A 25,466-nucleotide genomic window follows, 5' to 3' on the forward strand; every position below is an offset into this window, starting at 1 on the left:
TCCACTTGAGGGCTCCGAGCTGGGGCATGGCTTACAGGTATGTTCTGAGCAGGGGGAAGGCTTGGCTTTGCCCTCTGGCAGCCAGATGTGTTTTTTATTTTGAACTCTTATTCCTAAAGCTGTTGCTAAAACCTGCTACTTCCATCCCAGAGCTCCTGCCTGCTTAGGGGCTGCTTCCCTTTGTCTGGACACTCTTTTTAGTCTAAGGCTGTGCTGGTGCGCGTCCTAGAGGTTGTCCCGCCAGCACCTGCCTTGTCTCTACCTAGGAGCCAGCCTATCTATCCCTGGGCATGCTGCCTAAAGACTCTGCTACGGGAGCCCGCCTTGGGCTGGTGGGGCTTGTGGAGAAGTGGGGGTGGGGCAAGCATCCTCACTAAGGTTTTGGCACCGCCCAGGTGGGCCCACAAGACTGGGCAGGGCAGCCCTTCTCTGGCAGAGCCTGGTATGCGTGAGGCCACTCCAGAAATACACTGCCCTGCCCACTCATCTACCTTGGCTGGGGCTTCTCCGTGGAGGCAGCGTGAGTCAGTCTTGCAGAAGGCCGGAGGATGGGATGATAACCTTCTTCTAAGGCCGCTGCTCCCAGGAGGAAGGGTCAGAGTCCCGCAGGAGCAGAGTCTGGAGGAGGGAAGATCTGGACCCTTGTTGCATCTTCCCTCTCTAGGAGGTGACTGTGTTGGCCATCTGACTTCCTTTGTATTCTCTACAGCTCTCTGTCTGAGGGAGGCATGGGGGCCCCAGGACCTTGCCCTCTAAGACCCCTCTCCTGGCCTTTCAGGGATCTCTTTGCTACCTGGAGTTCCTGGCCTTTCCTCTTGGGGAGCAGTGCCCCTCAGCCTGCTTTTTTCCGTCGTCAGAAGTCCTCCCACTGTCTTGGTCCACCAGGAGGCGGTCGAGAGCCTCCTCCTGTCTTCACACACCCATTTCACCTTCCAGGTGCTTGGTTCTAATGGTAACCACGGCCGCCTGCTCGGCTCACGCCCAGCTGGCAGAGGGCACAGATCCTCCAGGGGGTGCAAGGCCAGCCAGGCTGCAGGTTTTGTGTCCAGCAGCCTTCATTCAGGAGGCTCTGTGCCTCCCCCACACCTTTTCCTGGACTCCAGCCGCTCAGCCGTCATCCCTTAGAGCTGGGCTGTGAGCGGGTAGGCCTTGGGCTGCTGTGTTCTGTCCGGGTCACCACAGCACCTGTGGACTCATATTCCCTCGTCGGCTGTGCTTCCTACTTGCATGGGAACGAGGCTGGTGTGGTAGAGCCCACGGCCTGTCCTGCTATCTGCAGAGCCATGGGGCTGTGGCTCTCACTACAGCTGGGGCCTACTCTCCCTGCCACCCCAGGGGGAGGGTCCCCGAGCCCGAGCCCGTGCCCTCTCCACGGGGCTTCTGCAAGGGAAGCCAGCCCTGCTGGCGGCAGTTGCATCCCGAGCCGGGTTATCTGCTGAGAGCCAGAAGCGCTTGGACCCCTGCCCTTCCCCAGGCAGGCAGGCAGGCTGGCAAGCATCCAGCTCCTACAGCCCCAGCCCTGCTGGGAGCAGCAGGTTGAAGCCTGTCCTTCTCTTGGCTGAGCGGTCCGAGTGCCACGGGCCAGGCCATGCCGAGGAATAGATAACTCTCCAGCCAGCTTGGGGCTTTACTGAGCATTTCCAGGGCTGGGGAGACCAGAGGCTGGCCGCTGGGTCCTTGCTGTCACCCTGCTTTGCACACTGGATGGGGTCGGCCACCTCCAGAAAAGCCCCATTGCAGGGCCTTTCCAAGGGCCCTTCCTCCTGGTGCTGGGGGAGGACGTGGGCTGGGAGGGAAAGTGAGTGAGTGAGTGTGTGTCTTTGTATGTAGCCCTGCCCTCCTGGCCACATCTGGCCACTCCTGCAGATGTGGCTCAGGCCTCGTGGCCACAGAGTCGTCAGTGTGGCTGGCGGGCAAACCACAGAGGAACGTGCCTAGCAGTGCTGGGCGGAGAACAGGCGGGCGGGGACCGAGCTATTCTGCTCAGGCTTTACCTTCCCCCAGCTGGTCCCAGAGGCCGTGTTCAGGCATGAGGGTCGTAGCAGGGCCCGAACCTTCAGCAGGCCTGGCCCCTGCCTGGGTGATACTCATTCAGGGTCACTGGAGAGATCCAAACCCACAGACTGTGCAGGGTATGGAAGCCTCTCTTAGCTCAGCCCTCTGAACCCTCCCAACTCCCTGTCCACTCCCAGTGAAGATAAGGGATGGGCGCCTGGGCAGAGAGGTCTGCTCACGAGGGCAGGAGGCACACTGGTAGCCACCAGCATGTTGGGGTCCTTCCTTCTCCAGGCCCAGGCTGGAGTGGGCTGCCTTGCCACAGGAAGGTCTTCCCAGCTCCCTGTGGCCTCCCTGGGCTGGAGTGAGAAAAGTGAGGGCTTTCTTTGGAGAAAGAAATGGAAGAGAAACAAGGTGGGTTGGCCCTGCCTCTCTCAACTTCCTCCTTCCCAGGCAGTGGGTAGCCTGTCTTCCCCTTCCTGCCAGAGGCTCTGTGGAGTTCGGGCTGGGCTTAGGGCTCCCTGCTGGTGTGGTGTTTGCCCAGTTGCCCTGGCAACCGCTGGGCAGTGGTGGGGAGTGACATTGAGTGGCCAGAGGACAGTGCACGAGGATCAAGAAGTCGAGACCCATGCTTCCCATGAGCCCCTTGGAACATTTGCCCAGGGATCCATTGTGCACATGGGGGCCTGGACCTAAGGTCTTGGGACCTAGCTGGCCCCTCTACCCCTTTCCCTTCCCTGCTGGTTCTCCCTGAGACTGGAGTTCTGAGATCTCTGCCTGAGCTCCAGCCTCCGTCCCCCCCACCCCACCCCACCCCATGCTGTTACCCTTCTTCCTGTCTGATTCCCTTTCCTTTCCTGTCTCCTCCTCCTACCTCCTCCCTGCACCGCCCGCCCATTCTCTCATTCCCCCTCCCCCCAGGCACAGCTGCTGTTTGGCTCACTCTATATATAGCGGCATTTTCAGGGTAATTACAATAAAACTGTTGAAAGGAGATAATCCAGCAAAGGAAGCAGAGTCTGACTCCCAGCCCCCTCCTGTCCCCGGTTTGGTGCAGCCCTGCACCCCCTTTGCCTGAGGCCTCCTGCTCCCACCCCCAGTCCCATAGCCTCTCCTTTGGGCCCCATCTGCCCCGTCTGGGTGTGGGACAGAGAGAAGGGGAGAGGCAAGGGTAGGGGTGTCCAGAGGGTCCCCACAGGTCTCTCTTGGGTTTACTAAGAACCCTAGCTCCCAGCCCCCTGAGTTCTAGAACCATCCTCGGCTTCAGTTTCTCTTCTAGTATAGGCTTCTTGGCAGGGAATGTGTGATGTTGAAAGGTGGGGAGGAGGCCTGGGAAGGACGGTGGGTGCAAGCATAGGGTTTGGATTCACATTCAGTTCATCGGTCACCCGGCCGTGTGTCTTTGGTCATGTACTTCAACCTTCCTAAAGCTCAGTTTCCTCTTCCGTAAAGGAGTTCCTGTAAAATGCCCACTAGCGTTAACCATCAATGACAGTATCACAGGTTGAGGACTCAGTCTCCCAGAGACTGTGCTTCATGCTTAAGCATATTTTCTGTTGTTTTCTTTTCTTTTCTTTTTGTTTGAAAGATTGAATGGTTTATTTTAGAAAGAGAGTGAGCTTAAAGTGGGAGAGGGAGAGAGGGAGAAGCAGAATCCCCCCCACCCCAAGTGCAGAGCCCGTTGTGGGGCTCAATTTCAGGATCCTGAGATCCTGATTTGAGCCAAAACCAAGAGGTGGACGCTTAACCGATGGAGCCACCCTGGTGTCCCGGCTTGTGCATGTTTTCTTTTCTTTTTTTAAAGATTTTATTTGTTTATTTGACAGACAGAGATCACAAGTAGGCAGAGAGGCAGGCAGAGAGAGAGGGGGAAGCAGGCTTCCTGCTGAGCAGAGAGCCCGATGTAGGGCTCGATCCCAGGACCCTGAGATCATGACCTGAGCTGACAGCAGAGGCTTAACCCACTGAGCCACCCAGGCACCCCTTGTGCGTGTTTTCTTATTGAAGTTCATGTCTTTGACTTCAGCTAAGACAGAACGTGGTTCTGCGGAGCAGAGGGATTTTCCTGTCCCCCTCCCAGAACTTACCCTCCTGGATCTGGCAGTCCCGGCTGGTGGCTTTCTGGGGCCCCAACATGGCTGCCTGGGTGTCGCGGTGTTGCCATTGGGCTCCCTGACACCCATCTCTTGTCCCCACAGTGGAGGTGAAGCCGGTGCTGCCCGGAGCCATGCCCAGCTCCATGGGGGGTGGGGGAGGAGGCAGCCCCAGCCCCGCGGAGCTGCGGGGGGCTCTGGCAGGCCCTGTGGACCCCGCACTGAGGGAGCAGCAGCTGCAGCAGGAGCTTCTGGCGCTCAAGCAGCAGCAGCAGCTGCAGAAGCAGCTCCTGTTCGCCGAGTTCCAGAAACAGCATGACCACCTGACACGGCAGCATGAGGTCCAGCTGCAGAAGCACCTCAAGGTGAGCGAGGGGGGCGCGGGGGGGCTGCCCAGACCTCCAACCCCCGCCCGGACCTGGCTCACCCTGGGTCCGTCCGTCTCCCCTCCCCCCACCGCACCCCTGCAGCAGCAGCAGGAGATGCTGGCGGCCAAGAGGCAGCAGGAGCTGGAGCAGCAGCGGCAGCGGGAGCAGCAGCGGCAGGAAGAGCTGGAGAAGCAGCGGCTGGAGCAGCAGCTGCTCATCCTGCGAAACAAGGAGAAGAGCAAAGAGAGTAAGGCCTGGGGCCTCCCGCACCGTCCCCCAGCCCAGGGGTCTGGGGCGCCGAGCACCTGGGTCAGCCGTGCCCTGTCCTGCAGGTGCCATCGCCAGCACTGAGGTGAAGCTGAGGCTCCAGGAATTCCTCCTGTCGAAGTCAAAGGAGCCCACGCCAGGCGGCCTCAACCATTCCCTCCCACAGCATCCCAAATGCTGGTAATGGCCCTTGGCAGGCATGGGACACAGAGCTGCCCTGCTCAGGAGCTTGCCTAGCTGCAGGATGGCAGGGGATCTCCTGGCCGGAACCCACAGTCGGGCCCTGCAGTCTCTTAGGGGATGAAACTCCCACCCCTGGCTTTTTTCCTTTCTTCCCTCCCCAGGATCCATTTCTTATCCCTTGATGTGCTGGGCATTTCCTAACGGTGCTTGCTGGGTGTGAGGCCCCGTTGGCTGGGTAGTAACCTAGGTCTGTTTCCATCCCACCCCACATCCTCCAGGGGAGCCCACCATGCTTCTTTGGACCAGAGTTCCCCTCCCCAGAGTGGCCCCCCTGGGACGCCTCCCTCCTACAAACTGCCTTTGCTTGGGCCCTATGACAGCCGCGATGACTTCCCCCTCCGCAAAACAGGTGTGTGGTGGCCAGCCTGGCTTTCTAGAATATGGCTCCTTGGAGGTGGGTGGGGAACGTGGTGGGGCCGGGCTACAGGTGGGTGTGTACCTATTCGTGTGGGTGCATCTGACCCCTGGCTCCCTTCTCCCCAGCCTCTGAACCCAACTTGAAAGTGCGTTCGAGGCTAAAGCAGAAGGTGGCTGAGCGGAGAAGTAGTCCCCTCTTGCGACGCAAGGACGGAACAGTCATTAGCACCTTTAAGAAGAGAGCTGTTGAGATCACCGGCGCTGGGCCTGGGGGTAAGGACTTCTGTTTCGTTCCTGTTCTGAGGTCCTGGGAGTTGGGGGGCGGGGAAGGTGACTCTGAGCATGTCCCGGTGACAGCCAGTTCTCCCGTAGTGTCGTCCGTGTGTAACAGTGCGCCAGGCTCCGGCCCCAGCTCTCCCAACAGCTCCCACAGCACCATTGCTGAGAATGGCTTTACTGGCTCAGTCCCCAACATCCCCACCGAGGTACAGGCCTGCTGAGGGCTGGGCGGGTGGGCCAACCTGCTCCATTTCCCTTGGAAGAAGAAAGGCAGCTCCTTCCTGTCTGTCTTGCTGAGAGTATCCAGCAGGGACCTCCCTGCCCATGTGGACAGGCTAGAGGGACCTGTTGCTTTTAGGTGGGCTTGTCCCATGGGCCTCTGGAGGACTGTGATCTCTCAGTACCCCCAGGTGGGGCTTGGTGTGGGGAGCAGGGAGAGCGAGGCCACCATTCAGAGCCCTTGGCCCCAGAAAGCCCTCCTTTGCTGGCTCTCATGCCTGTCTCTCCCAACTGCTCCCTAGATGCTCCCCCAGCACCGGGCCCTCCCTCTGGACAGCTCCCCCAACCAGTTCAGCCTCTACACGTCTCCCTCTCTGCCCAACATCTCCCTAGGGCTGCAGGCCACAGTCACTGTCACCAACTCACACCTCACCGTAAGTATGGGGTGTGTGCCTCCTCCTCCCTCTGGTGTTGAGGTTTGCTGTCCTGGATGCTTCCAGCCGGGGCTTTGGTCCACACAAGGCCCCGAGTGAGAGCAGATGGCCTTCTGGTGGGCAGAGGGTGGGTGAGGGATGCTGATCCTGGTTGGCAGGACTCGGGGCCATATAAGCCCCTCCCTCATCTCCACCTCCCTTCCCCACCACAGGCCTCCCCGAAGCTGTCAACGCAGCAGGAGGCCGAGAGGCAGGCCCTCCAGTCCCTGCGGCAGGGTGGCGCACTGACGGGCAAGTTCATGAGCACATCCTCCATCCCTGGCTGCCTGCTGGGCGTGGCCCTGGAGGGCGACAGCAGCCCCCACGGTCACGCCTCCCTACTGCAGCACGTGCTGCTGCTGGAGCAGGCTCGGCAGCAGAGCACCCTCATCGCTGGTGAGTGGGCGGGGGGTGGGTGGCTGTGCAGGGGGGATGGGGGGGCACCCGGGTGTCAGGCTGCTGCAGAGGCCCCGCAGGGCCTCCCTAGGGGAGTAGCTAGGGTCGCTCTCCAGCTCTGTCCCAGCTGCCCTCCAGGGCATCGGTGACTTCTGTGTCCTCCAGACATGACTGAGTACATACAGCCCACCAGGCACTGTTCTCGAGGTCATCCACGGCCGCCACGTGCTCACGTCCTCGAGCCGCACTATCCAGTAGACCTACAGCACGAGCCACGCTTGAAACTTCAAGTTTTCTTTCTTTTTTTTTTTTTTAAGACTTTATTTATTTGACAAAGATCACAAGTAGGCAGAGAGGCAGGCAGAGAGAGAGGAGGAAGCAGGCTCCCTGCCAAGCGGAGAGCCCGATGAGGGGCTTGATCCCAGGACCCCGGGACCATGACCTGAGCCGAAGGCAGAGGCTTTAACCCACTGAGCCACCCAGGCGCCCCAACTTCAAGTTTTCTAGAGCCATGTAGTAATATGTAAAATGGGGCACCTGGCTGGCTCGGCTGGGAGAGCACATGACTCTTTTTTTTTTTAAAGATTTTATTTATTTGTCAGAGAGAGAGAGGGAGAGAGAGCGAGCACAGGCAGACAGAATGGCAGGCAGAGGCAGAGGGAGAAGCAGGCTCCCTGCGGGGCAAGGAGCCCGATGTGGGACTCGATCCCAGGACGCTGGGATCATGACCTGAGCCGAAGGCAGCTGCCCAACCAACTGAGCCACCCAGGCATCCCAAGCACATGACTCTTGATCTCAGTCAGTGTTGTGAGTTTGAGCCCCATGTTGGGTGTAGCAGTTACTTAAAAATAAAATCTTAAGAAAAAAAAAAAAGTGAAAAGAAACTGTTAAAATTAACTTTAATAACATACTTAACTCAGTAAATCTGGAATATTGTCATTTTTTAAAGGATTTTATTTATTTGTGAGAGGACAAGCGTGAGATGGGTGGAGGGTTACAGGGAGAAGCAGACTCCCCGCCAAGCAGGGAACCCGATGTGGGACTCAATCCTGGGACCCCAGGATCCTGACCTGAGCCAAAGGCAGATGCTTAATTGACTGAGCCACCAGGTGCCCCTTATTTATGTATTTATTTTTAGATTGTATTTTGTTTATTTATTTTTATTTTGAAAATTTTTATTTATTTTTTTTAAAGGATTTTATTTATTTATTTGACAGAGATCACAAGTAGGCAGAGAAGCAGGCAGAGAGAGAGGAAAGGAAGCAGGCTTCCTGCTGAACCGATGCGGGGCTCGATCCCAGGACCCCAGGACCATGACCCGAGCCTAAGGCAGAGGCTTTAACCCACTGAGCCACCCAGGCACCCCTGTTTATTTATTTTTAAAGATTTTATTTATTTGTCAGAGAGAGCACATGCACAAGCAGGGGGAATGGCTCAGCTCCTGCTGAGCAAGGAGCCTGTTGGGGGATTGATCCCAGGACCCTGGGATCATGACCTGAGCCCAAGGCAGATGCTTAACTGACTGAGCTCCCCAGGGTTCCTTATTTATTTATTTTAGAGAGGGAGAGAGAATGTATGTGGGAGAGGGAGAGGGACACACACACTCTGTGCTGAGCAGGGAGCCCAGCGTGGGGCTTGATCTCATGACCCCGAGATCCTGACTTGAACCAAAATCAGATGTTCAACCGACAGCCTCCCAGACGTTCCCATCTCAATTTAGAGGGGCTGCATTTCAAGTGCTCAGTAGTTACAAGTGGCTGGCATCCCAGAACTGGACAGCATAGCTTTGGACAGTCAGACCTTAAGCAGCTAGTGGCATTAGAAGAGGTTCTGCCTAAAAGACATACAATCCTGGCCCCAGGCTTCCCCACCCGATGGCATCAATGTCTACGATCAGGGCAGTCTTGTTGCAGTTGGAGGAAACAAGTTATTATTCACCTACACTGAGGGCGTAAGACTATATGTGCAATCATAAGGGAATCAAAGGGAGAGAGTGGCGAATCCAGGAAGGCTTGCTGGAGGCAGTGACTCTGAGCTTACAGGACCGTTCCATTGTGGGGAGGAGGAAGAATGGGGCTCAGGTTGGGGAGCCAGGTGCCCCCAGGCCCCTCCAGGGTTTTTCCTGATTATGTAGTTGGTGGTGTTCTAGGAGGGGGAGAGAGCTGGGGTAGGACGGGGGTGCCCAGCACCTTGGCATTGATGGTTCCTCCCCTCCTCCCGCTGCACAGTGCCACTCCACGGGCAGTCCCCGCTGGTGACAGGTGAACGTGTGGCCACCAGCATGCGGACAGTGGGCAAGCTTCCGCGGCACCGGCCCTTGAGCCGCACGCAGTCGTCCCCGCTGCCCCAGAGCCCCCAGGCCCTGCAGCAGCTCGTCATGCAGCAGCAGCACCAGCAGTTCCTGGAAAAGCAGAAGCAACAGCAGCTGCAGCTGGGCAAGGTGAGCCTGGGGCGGCCAAGGGCCAGGGCGGTGCTGGGGGCCGGGCAGAGCAGGGCACCAGTCTGGCAGCGAAGGAGTGGGGAGAGCGGGGGGCTAATGCCCTGGGCCATCCCCCAGGCTCCATCTGCTCCATCATATCACCTGGCCTCCTGGAGAGGCTCCATACCGCTGGCCAGCTGCCAGGGGAGGCCAGGGAAGGACAGACCATCCTGGGCCACAGCTGCATGGCTGCGCCCCCTCCCAGCGGATGTCCCCCCTTGCTCTGCTCCTCCAGATCCTCACCAAGACTGGGGAGCTGTCACGGCAGCCCACCACCCACCCCGAGGAGACGGAGGAGGAGCTGACTGAGCAGCAGGAGGCCTTGCTTGGGGAGGGAGCCCTGACCATTCCCCGGGAAGGCTCCACGGAGAGCGAGAGCACACAGGAAGACCTGGAGGAGGAAGAGGAGGAAGAGGAGGAAGAGGAGGAGGAAGAGGGGGAGGAGGACTGCATCCAGGTCAAGGATGAGGAGGGCGAGAGTGGCCCTGAGGAGGGGCCCGACTTGGATGAGTCCAGTGCTGGCTACAAAAAGGTGACCCCTCCACCCTAGCCCTTGATCACCGCCCCTCTGTCCCCCACATCCCCATCTCCCCGCTCTGTGTGGCCCAGGATGCGGGGGAGGGGGTGGGGGGGACGGTGGCTTTGTGCAGAGGGCAAACACAGAGGAGGAGGGGGCAGGGGGTGGTAGAAGGGGGCGCTGCTTGTGCTGGTCTCAGGAGAGCCTCCTCCACCCAGTCCACCAGCCAGTCCTGGCTGCCACTGTGACTGCCCCCCTGCTGAGCTGTGTGTGTGTGTGTGTGTGTGTGTGTGTGTGTACGCGCACGCGCGCACATGTGTGTACTTGCGAGCGCCGGTGCGTTTCCGCCTGCTTCGGGCCAGTTGTGCGTCGGTCTGTATGTGCACACATGTGTGTGTGTGTGTGTGTGTGTGTATACACACACACCCCCGCTGTTACTCCCGTCTGCCCCGCACCTAGCAGCACTCCATTCATTGCGGACAGCGCTGAGCCCTCCAGGCCTGAGTCATCCTGCCCCCTCCCACGCCCCCGTCCCTCCTGCCTCTTACCTCAGTGCTACTCTGGCTGACTCATCACGTCCCCCCGCCCCCCCACCATCTCCTGGGAGGTGGCAGTGGTGAAGGCTGCAGTGCCTCCTGTCTCTGGTGGGAGGAGATGGAGAGCAGGTTTGGAAGAGACGGGCTGGAACAGGGGGGCCCCCCCGAGAGGCCCCAGGACACTTGTCCTCACTTTCATCTCCTGCCCGCTCTCCTCCTGTGCAGGTGTTCCCCGACGCCCAGCAGCTGCAACCACTTCAGGTGTTCCAGGCGCCCCTCAGCCTGGCCACTGTGCCCCACCAGGCCCTGGGTCGCACCCAGTCCTCACCTGCTGCTCCTGGCGGCCTGAAAAGCCCCCCAGACCAGCCCGCCAAGCACCTCTTCACCACAGGTGAGCCCCACCGCACCAGTGGTCCTCCCCGCATGTACCAGGAGCCTGTGTGTGCTACCCAGCCTTGTACGACCGGCTGAGGGACCACGGGATTTTTGTGCCATCATCACATAAGCCCTGGGTCCCTGGGTGCCGAGAGCCTACTGTCTCAGTTGGGCCCCGGCCTTCTCTGGGTCCTGTCCTCTCTGTGAGGTCAAAAGTGAGGCCTCAGTCCATCCCCGAATGGACTGGGCTCTGAGGGGGCACAGATGCCCGGTGATGGTCTGACCCCACCAGTGGGGTGTCGGGAGTTGGGGGCATGGCACACACGGGCTGTGACAGAAGGGGGAAAAGGAGGCCGTGCCCCAGAGGGGGCACACTGCAGAAAGCACAGTGGGCAGAAATCAAAACCAGTGGGGGTTTTGGCTGCGGCTTGAGGAGCGGGGAGGCTTTTGATGGGCAGTAACAGGTGAAGGGGACCACAGGCGGAGATGAGAGGGCAGGGTGGCTGGGGGGCAGGGTGTGAGGAAGTCCCCGGGACAGGGTGGGCTGGGGGGAGCCCAGGGAGCCCTGCCGAGGGTGGCCGCGGCTGGCTGGGCTGACAGGTGTGTGTGCGGCCCAGGTGTGGTCTACGACACGTTCATGCTGAAGCACCAGTGCATGTGTGGGAACACACACGTGCACCCTGAGCACGCCGGCCGGATCCAGAGCATCTGGTCGAGGCTGCAGGAGACGGGCCTGCTTAGCAAGTGCGAGGTAAGGGAGCCCTTCCTTCTTCCATCCCCCAGCCCAGACCCAGCCAAAACCCTTGTGTCTCCCCGTCCGCGAAGCCTCTCTCTGTGTCATCTTCATCCTTCGTTCAACCCCTGATCTCAGGGTCTGTCCCCTCAGCCACCTTTCTGTCCCTTCCCTTGCAGCCCTCTTTGCTGACTGGGGGCCGTCCTGGACCGGGGCGCCTGGGGGTCAGGGCGCACATTCACAAAAACCACGGGATTCTCTGAAGGCCAGAAAGTGGCTCCATGCGTCCCAGGCTGTGGGGCAGAGAGAGGGTGTGGGCCTCAGGGAGAGCTGGGCCTTCGGCGTGTCCCCTCACCGGCCTCCTCTGCTCTCTCTGCGCAGCGGATCCGGGGTCGCAAAGCCACACTGGACGAGATCCAGACGGTGCACTCCGAGTACCACACCCTGCTCTATGGGACCAGCCCCCTCAACCGACAGAAGCTGGACAGCAAGAAGCTGCTCGGTGAGCCGGCAGGCGGGGTCCGGGCTATGTCCACCGCCCTGTGGAGATAGGGAACTGTCAGGGTAGGGAGGTAGGCCCCCTAGGGCACAGGCCATCCCCTTGCTGCACTGCCCATCTTCAGGGGGTGCGTCTCCAGTCCACATAGACTATCACACGGGTGGGGTGCACTGCAGCTGGTAGAAAGAGGCAGGTCAGGGATAGGGGAGGGCTCTGCTTTTCTCCCTGATCGTCCCCTTTTTCTTCTTGCCATCTGCCCCAGAAGTAAGGTGTGCCCTCCCCAGAATAGAGCACAGACCTCTTCTAGCCGGTGCGGGCCACAGAGGCCTATCTTTTGCTTGGGTCTGGCCGCCTTTTTCAGGCATGGAGCTCGCCACTCTCTGCGGGCCCCAGCTTCCCAAGTAGCTCTGTCCCTCTTCTATGCAGGCCCCATCAGTCAGAAGATGTACGCCGTGCTGCCTTGCGGGGGCATTGGGGTGAGTAGGGTACCTGCTAATAGGGTGGGTGGGTGGCTCTCCCAGCTCTTGCCCCGCCTTTCCTGCCCACCATGGCTGTTGGGCCCACTGTCCAGGTGCCCACCCCCATTCTTGCCCTCCCCCTGCAGGGGGCACGCTGAAGCCTGCTCTCCTGCCCCCGCAGGTGGACAGTGACACTGTGTGGAATGAAATGCACTCCTCCAGTGCTGTGCGCATGGCAGTGGGCTGCCTGGTGGAGCTGGCTTTCAAGGTGGCCTCAGGAGAGCTAAAGGTGAGTGTGTGCCCAAGGCCGCGGCCCCGCCTTTGCTTGGTCCTCAGGGGTGGAGGACAGGGACAACCTTGCCTTTCCCTAGAGCAAGGCACTGTCCCTGGGCGCCTTAACTATCAGATGCCGGAGTCGGGGGCGGGGGAGGTGCTAGCTCCTGGACCAGCTAGGGAGGCGAGGCATCCAGTGGGGACTGGGAAGGAGGCACGGGCATCTGATGCTCTCAGGGGTATCTCGAGGTCAGAGATGGTGCGTGCTGGTGCATGTGGCCTGCGGCTCTGTTCCTCGCGTGAGGGTTCTCTTCCCTGCCTGGTTTATTTTTCCTCCTGTATCCACCCTCTCTGTGGCCACCTTGCCTGCCTGTCTGTTTGTTGTCTCTGACCCTCCGTCTGCACCTCTTCAGAATGGATTTGCCATCATCCGGCCCCCGGGACACCACGCGGAGGAGTCAACAGCCATGTGAGTGCCCCCTCTGCCCCTGCCAGACCCACTGCCCTCCCCCCTTCCCTTTTCCCTCCCAGCTGAGCTGATGTGTCTGTTTTGCTCCGGGAGCAAACATCTGCTACAGCTGACCTCCCCAACCGTTTTCTCCCCCGACCCGGCCACCAGGGGTTTCTGCTTCTTCAACTCTGTAGCCATCACAACCAAACTCCTGCAGCAGAAGCTGAACGTGGGCAAGGTTCTCATCGTGGACTGGGTAGGCAATGGGCTGCTGGGGTCGGTGTCTGCCTTCAGGAGGGCCTCACCCCGACATTGCCCCTTTTTCCTCAGGAGCCCACACCACTGCTGGGCCTGAGGCCTTACCACAGCTCTTCCTGCTGGAGCATTCACCCAGCCTTCCCATTCCCATGGGCCCCCCCTCCTCACGAAGAGACTCGAAAGTGGTTTTAGCCCTGGTCCGTCTTGGCCCCCACCTTGTAGCCTCAAGCAACCGAGATTTTCTACCTTGAATAGTATAGACCATTACTAGCATTGCTAGAATCACTCTTCTTTTTTTAAGATTTATTTATTTGTTTTAGAGAGAGTGAGTGTGTATGCCTGCTGGCAAGGGCAGGTGGAGGGAGAGGGAGAGAGAAACCCAAGTCGACTCTGTGCTGAGCACGAAACTCCATGCGGGGCTTTATCTCACGACCCTGAGATCATGACCTGAGCTGACACTTAACGGGCTGCACCACCCAGGCATCCCTGGAGCCACTCTTGATGCAGGGGGGTGGGGGGGCGGACTCTGCTGGGACACACAGTACTGCTCCTGGCCTCATAGAGTAGTACAGACAAGTTTGGATGTGCATTTCTGTAAGTGGAGATTCTGAGCTGTTGGGTGACATAGCCACAAAGTCACATAGTTTGGGGTGTTAGGCCTGATGCTTGTGTTCCTGCTGCGGGGCACCGCTTCTCAAACCCCACCTCTTAGGGCAGCGGGAAAGGCACCCACCGCTCCCGGTGACTGGAAAGTACCCAGGAACAGTCGTCAGCAAAGACGACATCTCTTTGAACCCCAGATCTGGCTTAGAAATTCATGGAAACGTTGGGTTCATCAGAATGTATCTGCTTTCAATTCCTTACCAGCTCTAATGTTTCCTCCCAATTGTTGAGTGGAATGGGCTTGCAGGGAGGTCCACCATACGTATTCCGCAGCTTTGTGTCTCTGCACAGTGACCCATGGACCCCGGGTAGAGAAGCATGGGATGATACCGTGGTGAACGGAACACGATGCCCTGTAGCCAGTGATGAGCTGCACCCCCTGAGTTCACCATAGAGTGGAGGTGGGGGGCAAGTGGAATTTTGACCTTTGGGGCCAGAGCCTGGGATTTTTTTTTCTGATGCTTCCATCCCTCCCCACTAGGACATTCACCACGGCAATGGCACCCAGCAAGCGTTTTACAATGATCCCTCTGTGCTCTACATCTCCCTGCATCGCTACGACAACGGGAACTTCTTTCCAGGCTCGGGGGCCCCTGAAGAGGTATGGTTCCTGGGCTCAAACGTGGGGCCCCTTGGGGAGGTGGCAGAACAGGACCCGGCAGGGAGCCCCGGAGGCCTGTGGTGGTGCTGGGTCCCCAGGGAGTCTGGGCTTCTAGTGGGAGGACCACACAGGCCAATTGCCTCTCCATGCAGAGCAGCAGTGAGTAGAGCAAGGGCTGGAATCAGGGCTGAGGGTGGGGGCGATGTCTGGGATCCCCAGGCAGTGAGAATAACCCCTCCCCCACCGCGCTGCCAGGTTGGCGGAGGGCCGGGCGTGGGGTACAATGTGAACGTGGCATGGACGGGAGGTGTGGACCCCCCCATCGGAGACGTGGAGTACCTAACGGCCTTCAGGTGGGGACTGAGAAGGGCCAAGGGCGGGGTGGGAGCCCCCTGGGCTCTGCCATGGAGGGGGGCAGAAGGCACTAAGTTTGGTGTGGGTGGAGGGGGTTGTCTCTGGGTGGGGAACAGAGCGAGGTGAGGCCTGGCCTAGCCACCCGCCCAGGTCAGCTTGGGCCCTCTCCTTTTGCAGGACAGTGGTGATGCCCATTGCCCATGAGTTCTCACCTGATGTGGTCCTGGTCTCTGCCGGGTTTGATGCTGTTGAGGGACACCTGTCTCCACTGGGTGGCTACTCTGTCACCGCCAGATGTGAGTGCTGGGGGATGGAGGGAGGCTGCGGAGCAGTGAGGACGGGGTTGAGTGGGGACACAGAGCAGGAAGGAACGGGTACTGCAGAGGCTGGGATGATGGACGCGGGATGGGGGGGCAGGTCCGAGACTTGGAATCATCTTGGCAGGAGCCTCCCGCTCTCCCTCTGCCTGTCTTGGACTTGGGGACAAGCAGGTGGGTGTGGGGTAGCAGAGGGTACGTCTCCTCCCAGATCACAGGGATAGAGCTTGTTGATCCCTTGTGTTTCAGTGGTGCTCCTTGGGACGTATAATTGGAATTTTTAAAAATCTCATCTGTTGTTTTATCTTTAATGGAGCATTTAGTCCATTGACATTAAATTTCATTATGGAGATGTATTGGGGCTTAAATCTGCCATCTTATTTTCTGCTATTTGTTCCACCTCTTGTGTTTATTTTCTCTTCTTCCTTACCTTCTCCTGTTTTTCTTTTTGTTTGTTTGTTTTTCTTTCTTTCTTATTCCTCCCTTCACCCATCTCTAAAGGCTTTGGCCACTTGACCAGGCAGCTGATGACTCTGGCAGGGGGCCGGGTGGTGCTGGCCCTGGAGGGAGGCCACGACTTGACCGCCATCTGTGATGCCTCTGAGGCCTGTGTCTCAGCTCTGCTCAGTGTAGAGGTAAGGGGTACAGGGAGGCAGTGGGGGTGAGAGGCCAGGGAGAGGCTAGTAAGGGAGGGCCCCTTTCTTGATCAAGCAACACTGATCAAGAAGGTGGGAAGGTTTTCCTGGGTCCTAAAGAGAGCTGCTGGCCAGGGAGGGCTTTCTGACCCAGGGTTCCTCCAGAAAGCTAGGTTCGCCCCAGTCACGGGAGATCTCTGGGGCCAAATGTGGGGTGTTTAGGGGACCAGGCCCCACCCTGGCTCACTCTCCACCATGAGCCTTCTCTTCTTTCCCCTTCCAGCTGCAGCCCTTGGACGAGGCAGTCTTGCAACAAAAGCCCAACATCAATGCAGTGGCCACGCTAGAGAAAGTCATCGAGATCCAGAGTGCGTGAGATGAGGCTCAGACCTCAGCCAGCCAAGGGGGCAGAAGCTTACAGGCCTACCAGGGCTGGGGATGTAGTATGGGGCTCTCTGTCCTCCCTGACCCCTGCTTGCCCCTTGTCCACAGGCAAACACTGGAGCTGCGTCCAGAGGTTCGCTGCTGGTCTAGGCCGTTCCCTGCGGGAGGCTCAGGCAGGTGAGACAGAGGAGGCAGAGACTGTGAGCGCCATGGCCTTGCTGTCAGTGGGGGCCGAGCAGGCCCAGGCTGCTGCAGCCCGGGAGCACAGCCCCAGGTAAGCTTCCTTTCTGACTTCTGCCCTTGCCCAAGCTGGTGCCCCTACCTCAGTGCCCACCCCCCTCAATCACCCTGTGCTTGTTCCTCCAGGCCGCCAGAAGAGCCCATGGAACAGGAGCCTGCCCTGTGACACCCTGGCCCCCAATCCTCTGGGCTTCATCATTGTGATTTTGTTTATTTTTTCTATTAAAAACAAAAAGTCACACATTCAACAACGTGTGCCGTGTGGGTCTCTCAGCCTTGCCCCCCTGCTCTTCCAAGCTGTCTTGGGCCTCGCCCCCAACTTCCCACAGCGTGGCCCACGTCTCCATTCTAGAAGTTTGCTTCCCCTGGAAGGCGTGTGTTGGGGGTGCCCTTTCCAGCCCCTCATCTGTGTTGTGTCCCATGCCCACTTTCCCGCAGGCTGTCCTTTTCCTCCTTGGAGCCTGGGCCAGTTTAAGGTGGGTATGGGGGCCCAGATAGTACCTTCTGGTTTTGGGATCTCCCTCACTGAACAGGGAACAGTAAGTTTGGTGCCTTGGCTTCAGTTGACTTGGGGGGAAATGCCTTAATTTCATCCTCCTTCCCTCTCCAACCTCAGGGGAAGATCAGGAAGGTTGCTTTACAGTGTAAGACAGAGTGGAAGGGAGGTGGTCTCCCACCCTGCAATTCCCCACCCTTTTCCCTCTTTGTTGTCCTCACATCTCTGCATAGACCCCTTTCCCCTCCTTTCTCCTGGCCTCAGCACTGAGGGGAGGGCTTCTGCCCCAGGAGGTGGGCCTGTGGTCTGTGGGCCAGGCAATCGTACTTCATGCTTCTCCTGGCCTGTTTTCTGTTCCCAGGGGCTGGAGAGGGTCAGAGTGGGGATGGAATGGGGCAGGACTCCTAGGTTCTGAGGGACGGGGGGAGCTGCAGAACCAGGCCTGCTCTCTGCCTTACTCTTTTGGCTTCCCTGGCCCTCTGCTGGCACAGCCTGGGGATGGGGAGGTGATCCCTGCAGGGGGACTCCAGGCTGGTGAGAGACCCACTGCTGTTCAGGACCACATTACCCCAGCCATCCAGCAGGCCATGAGAAGGGTCAGTGGCCCACCTCCCTCCTGGGGCCTTTGACCCTGAAGTCCAGGGATGGTGAGGGTAGGGGTTCTAGAAGGGGCAAGGCCAGAACCCAGGAACCCAGGAACCCAGGAGTCTGCCCTCAGCTATAGCTTCCCTTCCTCCTGGGCTTCCTCTGCTGGTCACTAGCCCAAGGGAGCTAAGACCAGGAGGGACTGAACAGCACCCTTTCTCTTTCCCAGGAGCCCAGCCTAGCCCTCTGTTTAAGAGGTTGGGGAGCTCATAAGTCTTCTAGGGAATACGGTCTAGCCTGTAGGAAACCAAAGATGAGAAGCGGTTCCCAGGGGGCTGAGTCTTCCTCTTCCTCCCAACACCACACATACTTTCTTTCCACCCCATCCTGAGGGCCTCACCTGTTTACACATTTATTATCTTAATGGGGGCCTGAGTAGGATTGAGGGAGCTAGGAGAGGGCCAGGAGTCCCACCACCGTTGGCTCATTGTGTGCTGTGTCTTGTGTATTGTTAGTATGTTCTAGATCCTCCTGGGGGATGCGGATGGGGCTAGGCCCAGTGTAGCAAGCCTCCCCTTGCTGAGCCCCAGCTCCGGGCCCTTAACCCTCCCTCTCCCCATGGCTGGTCTGGTTCTCATGTAAACCCACTCCTTGCTTTGTCTCCCTGGATATGGATTTCAGTTAAGTATTTTGTAATCTGTTACACTGTGTGTCCTTATGTAAATAAACTTGTTTCTGGCAGTGCCTTCTGGGGCTGTTGTCTCTCTTCTCTGGGCTTCCAAATGGAATAGAGGTTCTCATTCCCCATCCTGGCCTGAAAAGCTGCTCTGCTTTTCTCCAGTCCCTGGAGTAGCCAATTTAGGAAACAAGAGTCTGGGGTGGGAGGGAGCGGTGTCTCTGTCCTCAGAGGTTAGAGACGAGGTTTCACCAAACCTAGCCATAGCATTTCATGGGACCTCTCTTGTGGCCTAGGTGGCGATGCTGGGGAGAGGGCCCAAGCAGAAGGTCTCTGTGGAAACGGGTGTGGGGGGTGCAGAACAGGTGGCCTGGCGAGGGTCTCACTTGGACACACACAGGCAAGATAGTGGAAATGTGCGCATAGGCAAGAAAAGAATCCGGAAGTGTTCAAGGGCTTTATTGGGGCTGTTCTGAGCCCCTCACAGTGTTACAGGAGCCCATTGGTCTTGATGTTGCCTTAGCTCCCTGGGAGCTCAGAGGGGGAAGGCAGGATGACCAGCCTTTCTGGGAGGAGAGAAGGCCCTTCTCTGGGGCTAAGACCAGATGACGGAGCAGTGGGAGACTGAGGATGAGCAAGGCCTGCTGGGAGCTGGAAAGGGAATGGGGCTGCCTTCCGGAGTGTGGAGATCACGGAGTGTTGGCTTTTTGGGGTGGGGGATGCAAATGGGAACAGGAGGCACTTGAAGTCAGGAGGAGCGGACGGGTGGTGTTTCGTGGGCACTGAACGTGTACACCACCCAGGGAACGAGGGCCAGGACCAGGCATGGCCACAGGGTGTACTTGAGGAAATTGAAGATGTAGAAAAGGCTGATCTGAGGGGGGTGGCCCAGCCAGTCCAGGGGGCCCAGCAGCCCCATGGCCAGCACAAGGCAGGCTATCTTCTGGCCATGTCCCAAGTATGCCCGCCGTACCTGGGCATAGCAGGGAGAGTGCAGGGCGATGCCCAGACCCAGGGCAGCCCCCGAGTCGCGGCTCAGGGAGGCAAAGGGCCGGCTATCCACGTGCACCCACTCAGGCCGCTCACACCACTTGGAGGCCAGGCTGATGGACCTATGGGGAGGAGGGTCTTTGCCAGGAAAGATTCCCCTCAAAGCATGAGGACCATGCTCCTTTGGGGTCTACCCCCATGTTCTGCTGTGACCCCGGGAGAGTCTGTATTTGTGAAAAGGAACGTGTCCCCTTTTAGCTACAGCAAACCAGGGACCTACCAAGGCTAGGTACAGGCGAAGCAGGACAGGCCCCAGCCTGCCCAAGCTTCAAAGCAGAACTTACCAAGAAAGATCCAGGCCCAGTGTAAAGAGGGTCCAATAGATGAGGCTGGCACCCAGCAAGAGGGCCAGTGAGGTCAATCCGTAGAAGCTTAGCTCCCGCTCCGTGGGCACGCGGGGGGTCATGAGCCAGCCCAGGACAGCACCTAGAGAAGTAGGGTAACAGCAGCTTCAAGGGGTTTGGGGATATGAGCCCCCTGAGCTGTAGGGAAACTTGGCAAAATAGTCTAAATGAGCTGTAAGGGCACCCTGGGGTCCACTGTACGAAGGGAAGATCCTATACTGGTCCTCCCACTGCCAGAGGCACCCCCAGGCCCACCCTGGGGCCCCAGCTGCTCACCAGTTATTAGGCCACCCAACACCTGGTGAGGGAAATGTGCTAAGAGGAAGATCCGGGACAGGCCGACTGCCAATAGGAAGGTGCAGTAAGCCAGGCTGGGTATCATCCTTACCCAGTGGCTACAAAGAAAAGCAAACAGTTCAGGGGGTGTCCATACACAGCTCGGCTTCCCCCAGCACTCAAGCACTTCATGGTTTGACCAAATACCCCAGGACCCCCAGAACTCCAGCTCCCAGGCTGCCCTGCTGCTGGGTTTTTTGGATCCAGGGGTTGGGGGCATGGTAGGCAATGCCGAGGCGTACCTGTGGGTCCGTGTGGCCAGCTGGGAAGAGATGGCCGTCATGATGGGCCAGAGGGCGGCTCCTGTGATCATGCAGTGTCCAGAAGGGCTGCCTGCCAGGGGATCCAGAAGCTTGAGGTGAGAGCATGAGCGTGGAACTCAGGAGCCCCTGGTGATAGCTGAATGTAGTTGCCATTGCACACCTCCCTCTCACCCCCACCGCTGACCCTGCCTCGCCCCACCTTGGTCCAGGTTCCCTCGGCCCTGCAGCCTACTTCACGGCTGCCTGAGCCCACTGCTCTCAGGTTTCTGCTTTGCCCTGTGTCTCTTGGCTCTACTCAAAACAAGGTGGTTAGCTGCACTCTGGCCTGGGCGCTCTCCTCCCAGAATTCTACTCAGTCTTCCCGGGCTCTCTTTGTTCTCTGGGTCAGTAATGGAGGGGCTGGGTGTCCGGTTAGGCCACCCCGGCTGAAAAGCACTCTGAAACACTCACCAAACCCTAACCACACCAGGACAGGGAGGTTTGGGGCTTCCCACCTGGACCAGTTTCACAAGAAGAGGGGAACTGGTGAACCTGGGCTGGGGCCTGGCTGTAGTACCCAGACTCATGGACCCACCAAAAGGGCCTGTCTCCAAACAGAAACCTAGAAGAGAACAGATGCAAGATGACATTACACGCACATGCAGCCAGGGGAACAGGCAGGGAGCGGAAGGATGTTTTTGGAAGGCCTGCATGGTGGAGTCTGCAGGGGAGTCCAATTCTGTGCATTACCTTGCAGTGATTTTTTTTTTTTTAACTTTGGAAGAGAATGCACGCTATTTTTAAAGAAGTGATGAGGAGACAAGAGACCATGTGTGTGCACATGTGTGCAAGTGCACACTCAGAAATGTTCATTAGTTCCACTCTTATCCCACTGCAAGGCCAGCCCTACTCTTCTCACTCCTAGTGAGCCTAGGGCCTGCCTCTTTTGCTCCCAGACCCCTCCTCATGCTCCTGCTTCTCCCTCTTCCTGTTCCCCAAATTCCAGCCTCAATTACCTACATGTGAACTCCTTAGGTGGCTCTCCAGTGTTTGAAACTGGGAAAGGGAAATGGACAGAGGAAACTGAGAAAGAACAAGGAGGACCAAAAGCTCAAGTTCCCCTGGCTTGGCAGGTGCTTCGCTGGACCCTGGGAAACAGCACTCAGAAGAGGCTATGCTGCTGGGGCCAGAAAGAGAAAAGATGGCAGACCAGAAAAGATGCTGCTGGGGAGGGACATGAGAAAGGGAGCTGCCTCTCCTTGCCACCAGGTTCACATACCAGGTGCTCCAAACACACTTAGGAAATGAACAAGGGCTTTGTCACGTGGGGGAGGGGCACTGAGTGTGTCTACCCAGCACAGCTCACGCAGACTCTGAGCAGAGAGAGAGCACAAAGCAAAGGCAATTAGGCAAAAAGGAAATGGTGAGACCGTTGCTTTTTCCTTTTCAGGAGGGATGAAACTCTTGCAGAGAAGAGTGGAGGGGAGGGTAACTCCTATTTTGTTTTTCAGCAAGTCATTCCAGCCTGTTCAAATGTCTCCTCTGAACTCCCCTCCCCCAGGCAAGGCATCAGGCAACAGGGGATAAGGTGAATGGGGAGGAGCAGCTCACACCCAGCGGGAGGCATAGCTCCCCTCTTCACCCCAGAGAGAACAGGTGGCAACAAGAGATAAGCCCTGGGGGCCCCACACACTTGCCTGGGATTCCCGGCTTCTAAGTCTGTGTGAAGAGCCCACTAGTAAACGGAGGAGAAAAGGAAGGAGCAAGTGTTCCCTGGGAGGCAGTGCTTTTCAAGTCTTACTAGGCACTCCAATTATGTGAGGTGTTTGATAAAATGCAGATTCTGATTCAGTAGCTCTGGCCTGGGGCTTGAGATCTTGCATTTCTAGCAAGTTTGCAAGGGCTTCCCAAGCTGCTGGTCCCGGTCCAGGAAATGCACCTTAATACTCCAGCACCTTAGCAGCTATTGTGAAGCCTGGCACAAAGCATGCTTCTTAGCAACTATGTCAAATAAATGAATGACTAGATGAATGAAAGCGTGAGCTGAGAAGCAGGACTTTTTGCTACTTAAGCCGCCCTAGCCTCTTCTTAAAATACAGATTCCCAACCCTTTCCCTGAAATTTCTAAGTCTGTGTGTCTGAGGTGGGATGAGGTACTGCATTCTAAAGGCGCCTCTTAGGTGATTTCTCTGGTCAGGCCTGTTTGAGAAATACGGGTTTAATGAGTAAAATGGGGACTCTGAGGTCTGAGACCAAGATGCACAGTGATGCTCAAAGGAAAAAAGTCAGGGGACACGGGGTAGGGGAGAGGAGGTCTTAAGGCTATGGGTTCAGTGGGGCGGGTTGGCGGGGGATGTCCGAGCCTTTAAGGCACCTGCTTAGAGAGATCAGGGCTTGCCCAGGACTCAGGGCCCTAGGGGGTGGGGGGCCAGGGCGCCGAGGGCTTCGCTGTCTCACCACTTGAAGACGAGGTTGAGCCACTCGGTGATGAGGCTGATCCAGAGCACTGCGATGCCCACGCGGCGGGAAGCGTAGTAGGCCGCGGGGAAGTAGAACAGAAAGAGGCTCTTGGGATCGCCCAGAAAGGTGACCCAGAGCCACACGTTCTCCAACCAAGGCAGTTGGTTTTGCAGTGCCTCGGCCATCGCGATGCCCGCGCCCAGCGTGGACTCCATGACGACCCAGGGGGCCGGCCGGGCGGGTTTATGCTCTAAGGCGGAAGCCGAGGAGTGTCGGAGACAAGAAGCGGCTCCCCACTGCGGTCCAAAGCCCACCTCTCTGAGCCCCCGGCTCCGCCCCCTGCCCGCGGCCGGCGCAGAGCCCCGCCTCCTGCCCCGCCCCTCAGCAGTCCCAGACTCGCGCGAGCCGGGCCTTTAGCCGGTACCGTTTCCTCCAGTGCTCTTCCCGGGCCTTCCTTTCTACTGGGCAGCGCAGGGGACAAATCTTTGCGAAGGCGTTTCCGCAGAGCCCCACGTGGCCGCTGTTGCCGGCACGTGGGCATTGGGCGCAGAGGCGGCTCTCGCTGCTGTTCCGGGTCAAAGGAAGGATTGACTTGCGGGTCGGCAACGCGCTCGGTGTTCTTGCTTTGCCGCTGCGAGATGGATGTGTTATCACCGACATGTGGATTCCTTCCGTACCAGACCTCTTTTCTCCGGTACCGCTACCCTCCAGAGATATTCTGAGATTTCATGAAGAGAAGGCTACGGGCACTGCTTCATCCGGCGGAGCCAGGCATTGCCGGTCAGCGCTGAAGCGGGACCTTAAATTTACGTACACCTCTAATCAGACCATGCTCTTCTCCCCCAGCCCAAGAATCTTCCGCCCAAATTCATCCGTTATTGATTTGGAAGCTGAGAGATAAGCCTCTTAATTTTGAGGAGTCTTCCGTAAACACTTGCGAATTCTTACACGTAGCAGTCTAAGTCACACTTCCTCCCACTTCTAAGCTTGCTTTACCTTCCTCCTTCCATTTCTTTGCCTTCCAAAACCCCGATGGGCAGGTAAAACCATGAGGTAGTAGCTGGGTTGGTATGGGAAGAGGAGGGGCACACACCCACGACAAAATTTGGAATAATCTTCTCCAGGAACACACACACAAAATAGAAACCTCAGCTATTCTAGGCGAGATTCTGCCTAGAGGCAGAGCTGGGGTGGGAGGAGATTGTTGAGTGGCTCCCCAGTTCTTCCTACCTCAAGCAACTTTTTTCTTAGAGAGTTTTCTGATGGGTGGATGAAATTGAGAATGTAAATATGGTTCTTGGAAAGACATTAATTTCACTAATTAAAAAGGTGTGGGGAAGGGAAGCTGGATACAAATGTCATTTCACTTCCTTGCTAAATGTTTTTCAATTGCCCCAAGGAGAAAGCCTACATTTTCTAGGTCTTTAAAAGTTTGCTCAGGCTCTACCAAGACAACCTTAACCAGCCTACCCCCACAACTCCATTTCATCATATCTCTGAATTACTTTATGTTCTTTGAAATCACCAGTCTCTCTCTCTCCTTTTAGAGATCATGCTTGTCTTTTAGGTCTCAGATTTTTTCACTTCCTCCAGGAAGCTTTTCCTAACAGTACCTGACAGTCATATATATGAAAACCTATAATCATGCTACCATATAAAAAGTGGAGCAGCAGTTACATGTGACTTGAGAGGGTCAGGCTTGAAAGTTCTCTGAAAAAACACAACTAAGAGGGAGCAGTATATTTATTCCTATTACAATGATTGTACTACTATACACCCAATATTGAGAAGTTGATGTCTCTTGCAGGGCAAGGAGACACTTTTGTACTGTGTTCAGGTTAAGTAGGACCAGGGCTGGCCCTTTGCCTCTGTCTGGACTAGAGAAAGTTCAGCCTATTGTTAGTCAGGTATGAGACTCCAGAATTTCCATGGAGAGAGGGGCAGTAGGTGGATTAGGGATAGAAACTGGTGATGACAGGGCTTGAAAATTGCACCTTGCATGTTTAAACTTTCATATGTCAGATGGACACTAATGGGGGAGGGCCAAAACTCCTGCCCCAAGGCCACCTTTGTCACTACTGCTTCTCATTCCTGCCCTTTGCCTGGCTTTCTAGAGAGGGCAAGATGGGAAATGGGGAAACCTCTCAAGTTCCAAGGGTGATGGGTGATCATGGAGGAACAACAATTTATTAAAGACCTACTACATACCATTCATTTGTACACATCATCTCACTAAAAAATACTCTAGACAGTATTATTTAATATAGCAGAACAGTAAATAGCACTGTCTTTGTAAATTGCATTTGTCAGGTAGACCAAATCCTTTCTGACTGTGTGACCCCCACCAAGTTCAGTCTAAGACTTTGGTTTCTTCCTCTGTAAAATGAAGGTGTTGTTTCTTATCCCAAAAGATTGTTGGATTTTCAGTAAGTAATAATAGGGAAGAAATAAAGATTCAGGATCAGGTTTAGTAATTTGCTCAAGTTCATAGAACTTAGCGAGTGGCAGACCTGGGATTCTGATCCCAGTTTAGCTAATCCTATAAGCAATGTTCTTTCCACTACCACTTTGTAACTGGGTATAATAATTTTGGGCAAGTTTCCTTAAGTCCTCTGGGCCTCACATTCCTCATATATAAAATATAGAGTTCATTCATTAAACCCTTGTGTCAAGGTGCGCACATACGTAAACAGCAGCTCCCTCCTCCTTCCCTTTTTCATTCCACGTAGGTCACTTATCTTTAATTTCCGAAAATGACTCTGCAAAGACTTTACCAAGTGGACCCCCAGTTGCACAAACACACTAACTCAGATT

The 25,466-nt window shown here is 56.9% G+C and overlaps 2 protein-coding genes across 9 annotated transcripts in view; one reads left to right on the plus strand and one right to left on the minus strand.

Moving 5' to 3' along the window:
- Nucleotides 1-16,711, plus strand: part of HDAC5 (histone deacetylase 5) — a 36,618-nt gene extending 19,907 nt beyond the window's left edge. For 4 of the 6 annotated variants that reach the window (XM_044247805.1, XM_044247802.1, XM_044247803.1 and 1 more), the window contains 24 exons: nt 4,194-4,453; nt 4,559-4,703; nt 4,789-4,903; nt 5,185-5,315; nt 5,450-5,596; nt 5,696-5,808; nt 6,124-6,255; nt 6,468-6,690; nt 8,919-9,130; nt 9,405-9,701; nt 10,448-10,613; nt 11,215-11,348; nt 11,712-11,832; nt 12,256-12,305; nt 12,469-12,576; nt 12,974-13,029; nt 13,180-13,267; nt 14,414-14,533; nt 14,789-14,886; nt 15,065-15,183; nt 15,706-15,839; nt 16,123-16,207; nt 16,332-16,497; nt 16,590-16,711. In XM_044247805.1, the coding sequence (XP_044103740.1) occupies nt 4,194-4,453; nt 4,559-4,703; nt 4,789-4,903; nt 5,185-5,315; nt 5,450-5,596; nt 5,696-5,808; nt 6,124-6,255; nt 6,468-6,690; nt 8,919-9,130; nt 9,405-9,701; nt 10,448-10,613; nt 11,215-11,348; nt 11,712-11,832; nt 12,256-12,305; nt 12,469-12,576; nt 12,974-13,029; nt 13,180-13,267; nt 14,414-14,533; nt 14,789-14,886; nt 15,065-15,183; nt 15,706-15,839; nt 16,123-16,207; nt 16,332-16,497; nt 16,590-16,629 (3,260 nt within the window). In that variant the 3' untranslated portion in view covers nt 16,630-16,711. Of the gene's footprint in view, nt 1-2,287; nt 2,410-4,193; nt 4,454-4,558; nt 4,704-4,788; nt 4,904-5,184; nt 5,316-5,449; nt 5,597-5,695; nt 5,809-6,123; nt 6,256-6,467; nt 6,691-8,918; nt 9,131-9,404; nt 9,702-10,447; nt 10,614-11,214; nt 11,349-11,711; nt 11,833-12,255; nt 12,306-12,468; nt 12,577-12,973; nt 13,030-13,179; nt 13,268-14,413; nt 14,534-14,788; nt 14,887-15,064; nt 15,184-15,705; nt 15,840-16,122; nt 16,208-16,331; nt 16,502-16,589 lie in introns of those variants that run through there. The other 2 variants (XM_044247806.1, XM_044247801.1) reach the window with 2 other exon arrangements.
- Nucleotides 16,712-18,663: 1,952 nt separating this feature from the next.
- Nucleotides 18,664-23,151, minus strand: G6PC3 (glucose-6-phosphatase catalytic subunit 3). 3 transcript variants are annotated; one of them, XM_044247808.1, is made up of 7 exons: nt 23,077-23,095; nt 22,650-22,902; nt 20,708-20,814; nt 20,193-20,283; nt 19,891-20,009; nt 19,555-19,696; nt 18,664-19,332 (listed from the first exon to the last, which is right to left on the minus strand). In XM_044247808.1, the coding sequence occupies exons 2-7, from the start codon at nt 22,865-22,867 to the stop codon at nt 18,969-18,971; spliced, it is 1,041 nt and encodes a 346-aa protein (XP_044103743.1). In that variant the 5' UTR covers nt 22,868-22,902; nt 23,077-23,095; the 3' UTR covers nt 18,664-18,968. The 3 variants fall into 3 exon arrangements, with proteins under 3 accessions (XP_044103743.1, XP_044103744.1, XP_044103745.1); XM_044247809.1 differs by lacking the exon at nt 22,650-22,902 and having other exon boundaries at nt 23,077-23,151; XM_044247810.1 differs by lacking the exons at nt 19,891-20,009; nt 23,077-23,095 and having other exon boundaries at nt 19,221-19,332; nt 22,650-22,994.
- Between the last annotated feature and the right edge of the window lie 2,315 nt (nt 23,152-25,466).

This window comes from Neovison vison, chromosome 5 (genome assembly GCF_020171115.1).
Source record: "Neovison vison isolate M4711 chromosome 5, ASM_NN_V1, whole genome shotgun sequence".
Lineage (NCBI taxonomy): Eukaryota > Metazoa > Chordata > Mammalia > Carnivora > Mustelidae > Neogale > Neogale vison.

Coding starts and splice junctions, on each gene's coding strand:
- G6PC3 (XM_044247808.1), bottom strand. CDS start 22,867: ATGGAGTCCACGCTGGGCGCGGGCATCGCGATGGCCGAGGCACTGCAA. Junction 20,284..20,707: donor TTCTTGTGAAACTGGTCCAG/GTGGGAAGCCCC, acceptor ATCCCCTGGCAG/GCAGCCCTTCTGGACACTGC. Junction 20,010..20,192: donor CTGGCCACACGGACCCACAG/GTACGCCTCGGC, acceptor TTTTCTTTGTAG/CCACTGGGTAAGGATGATAC.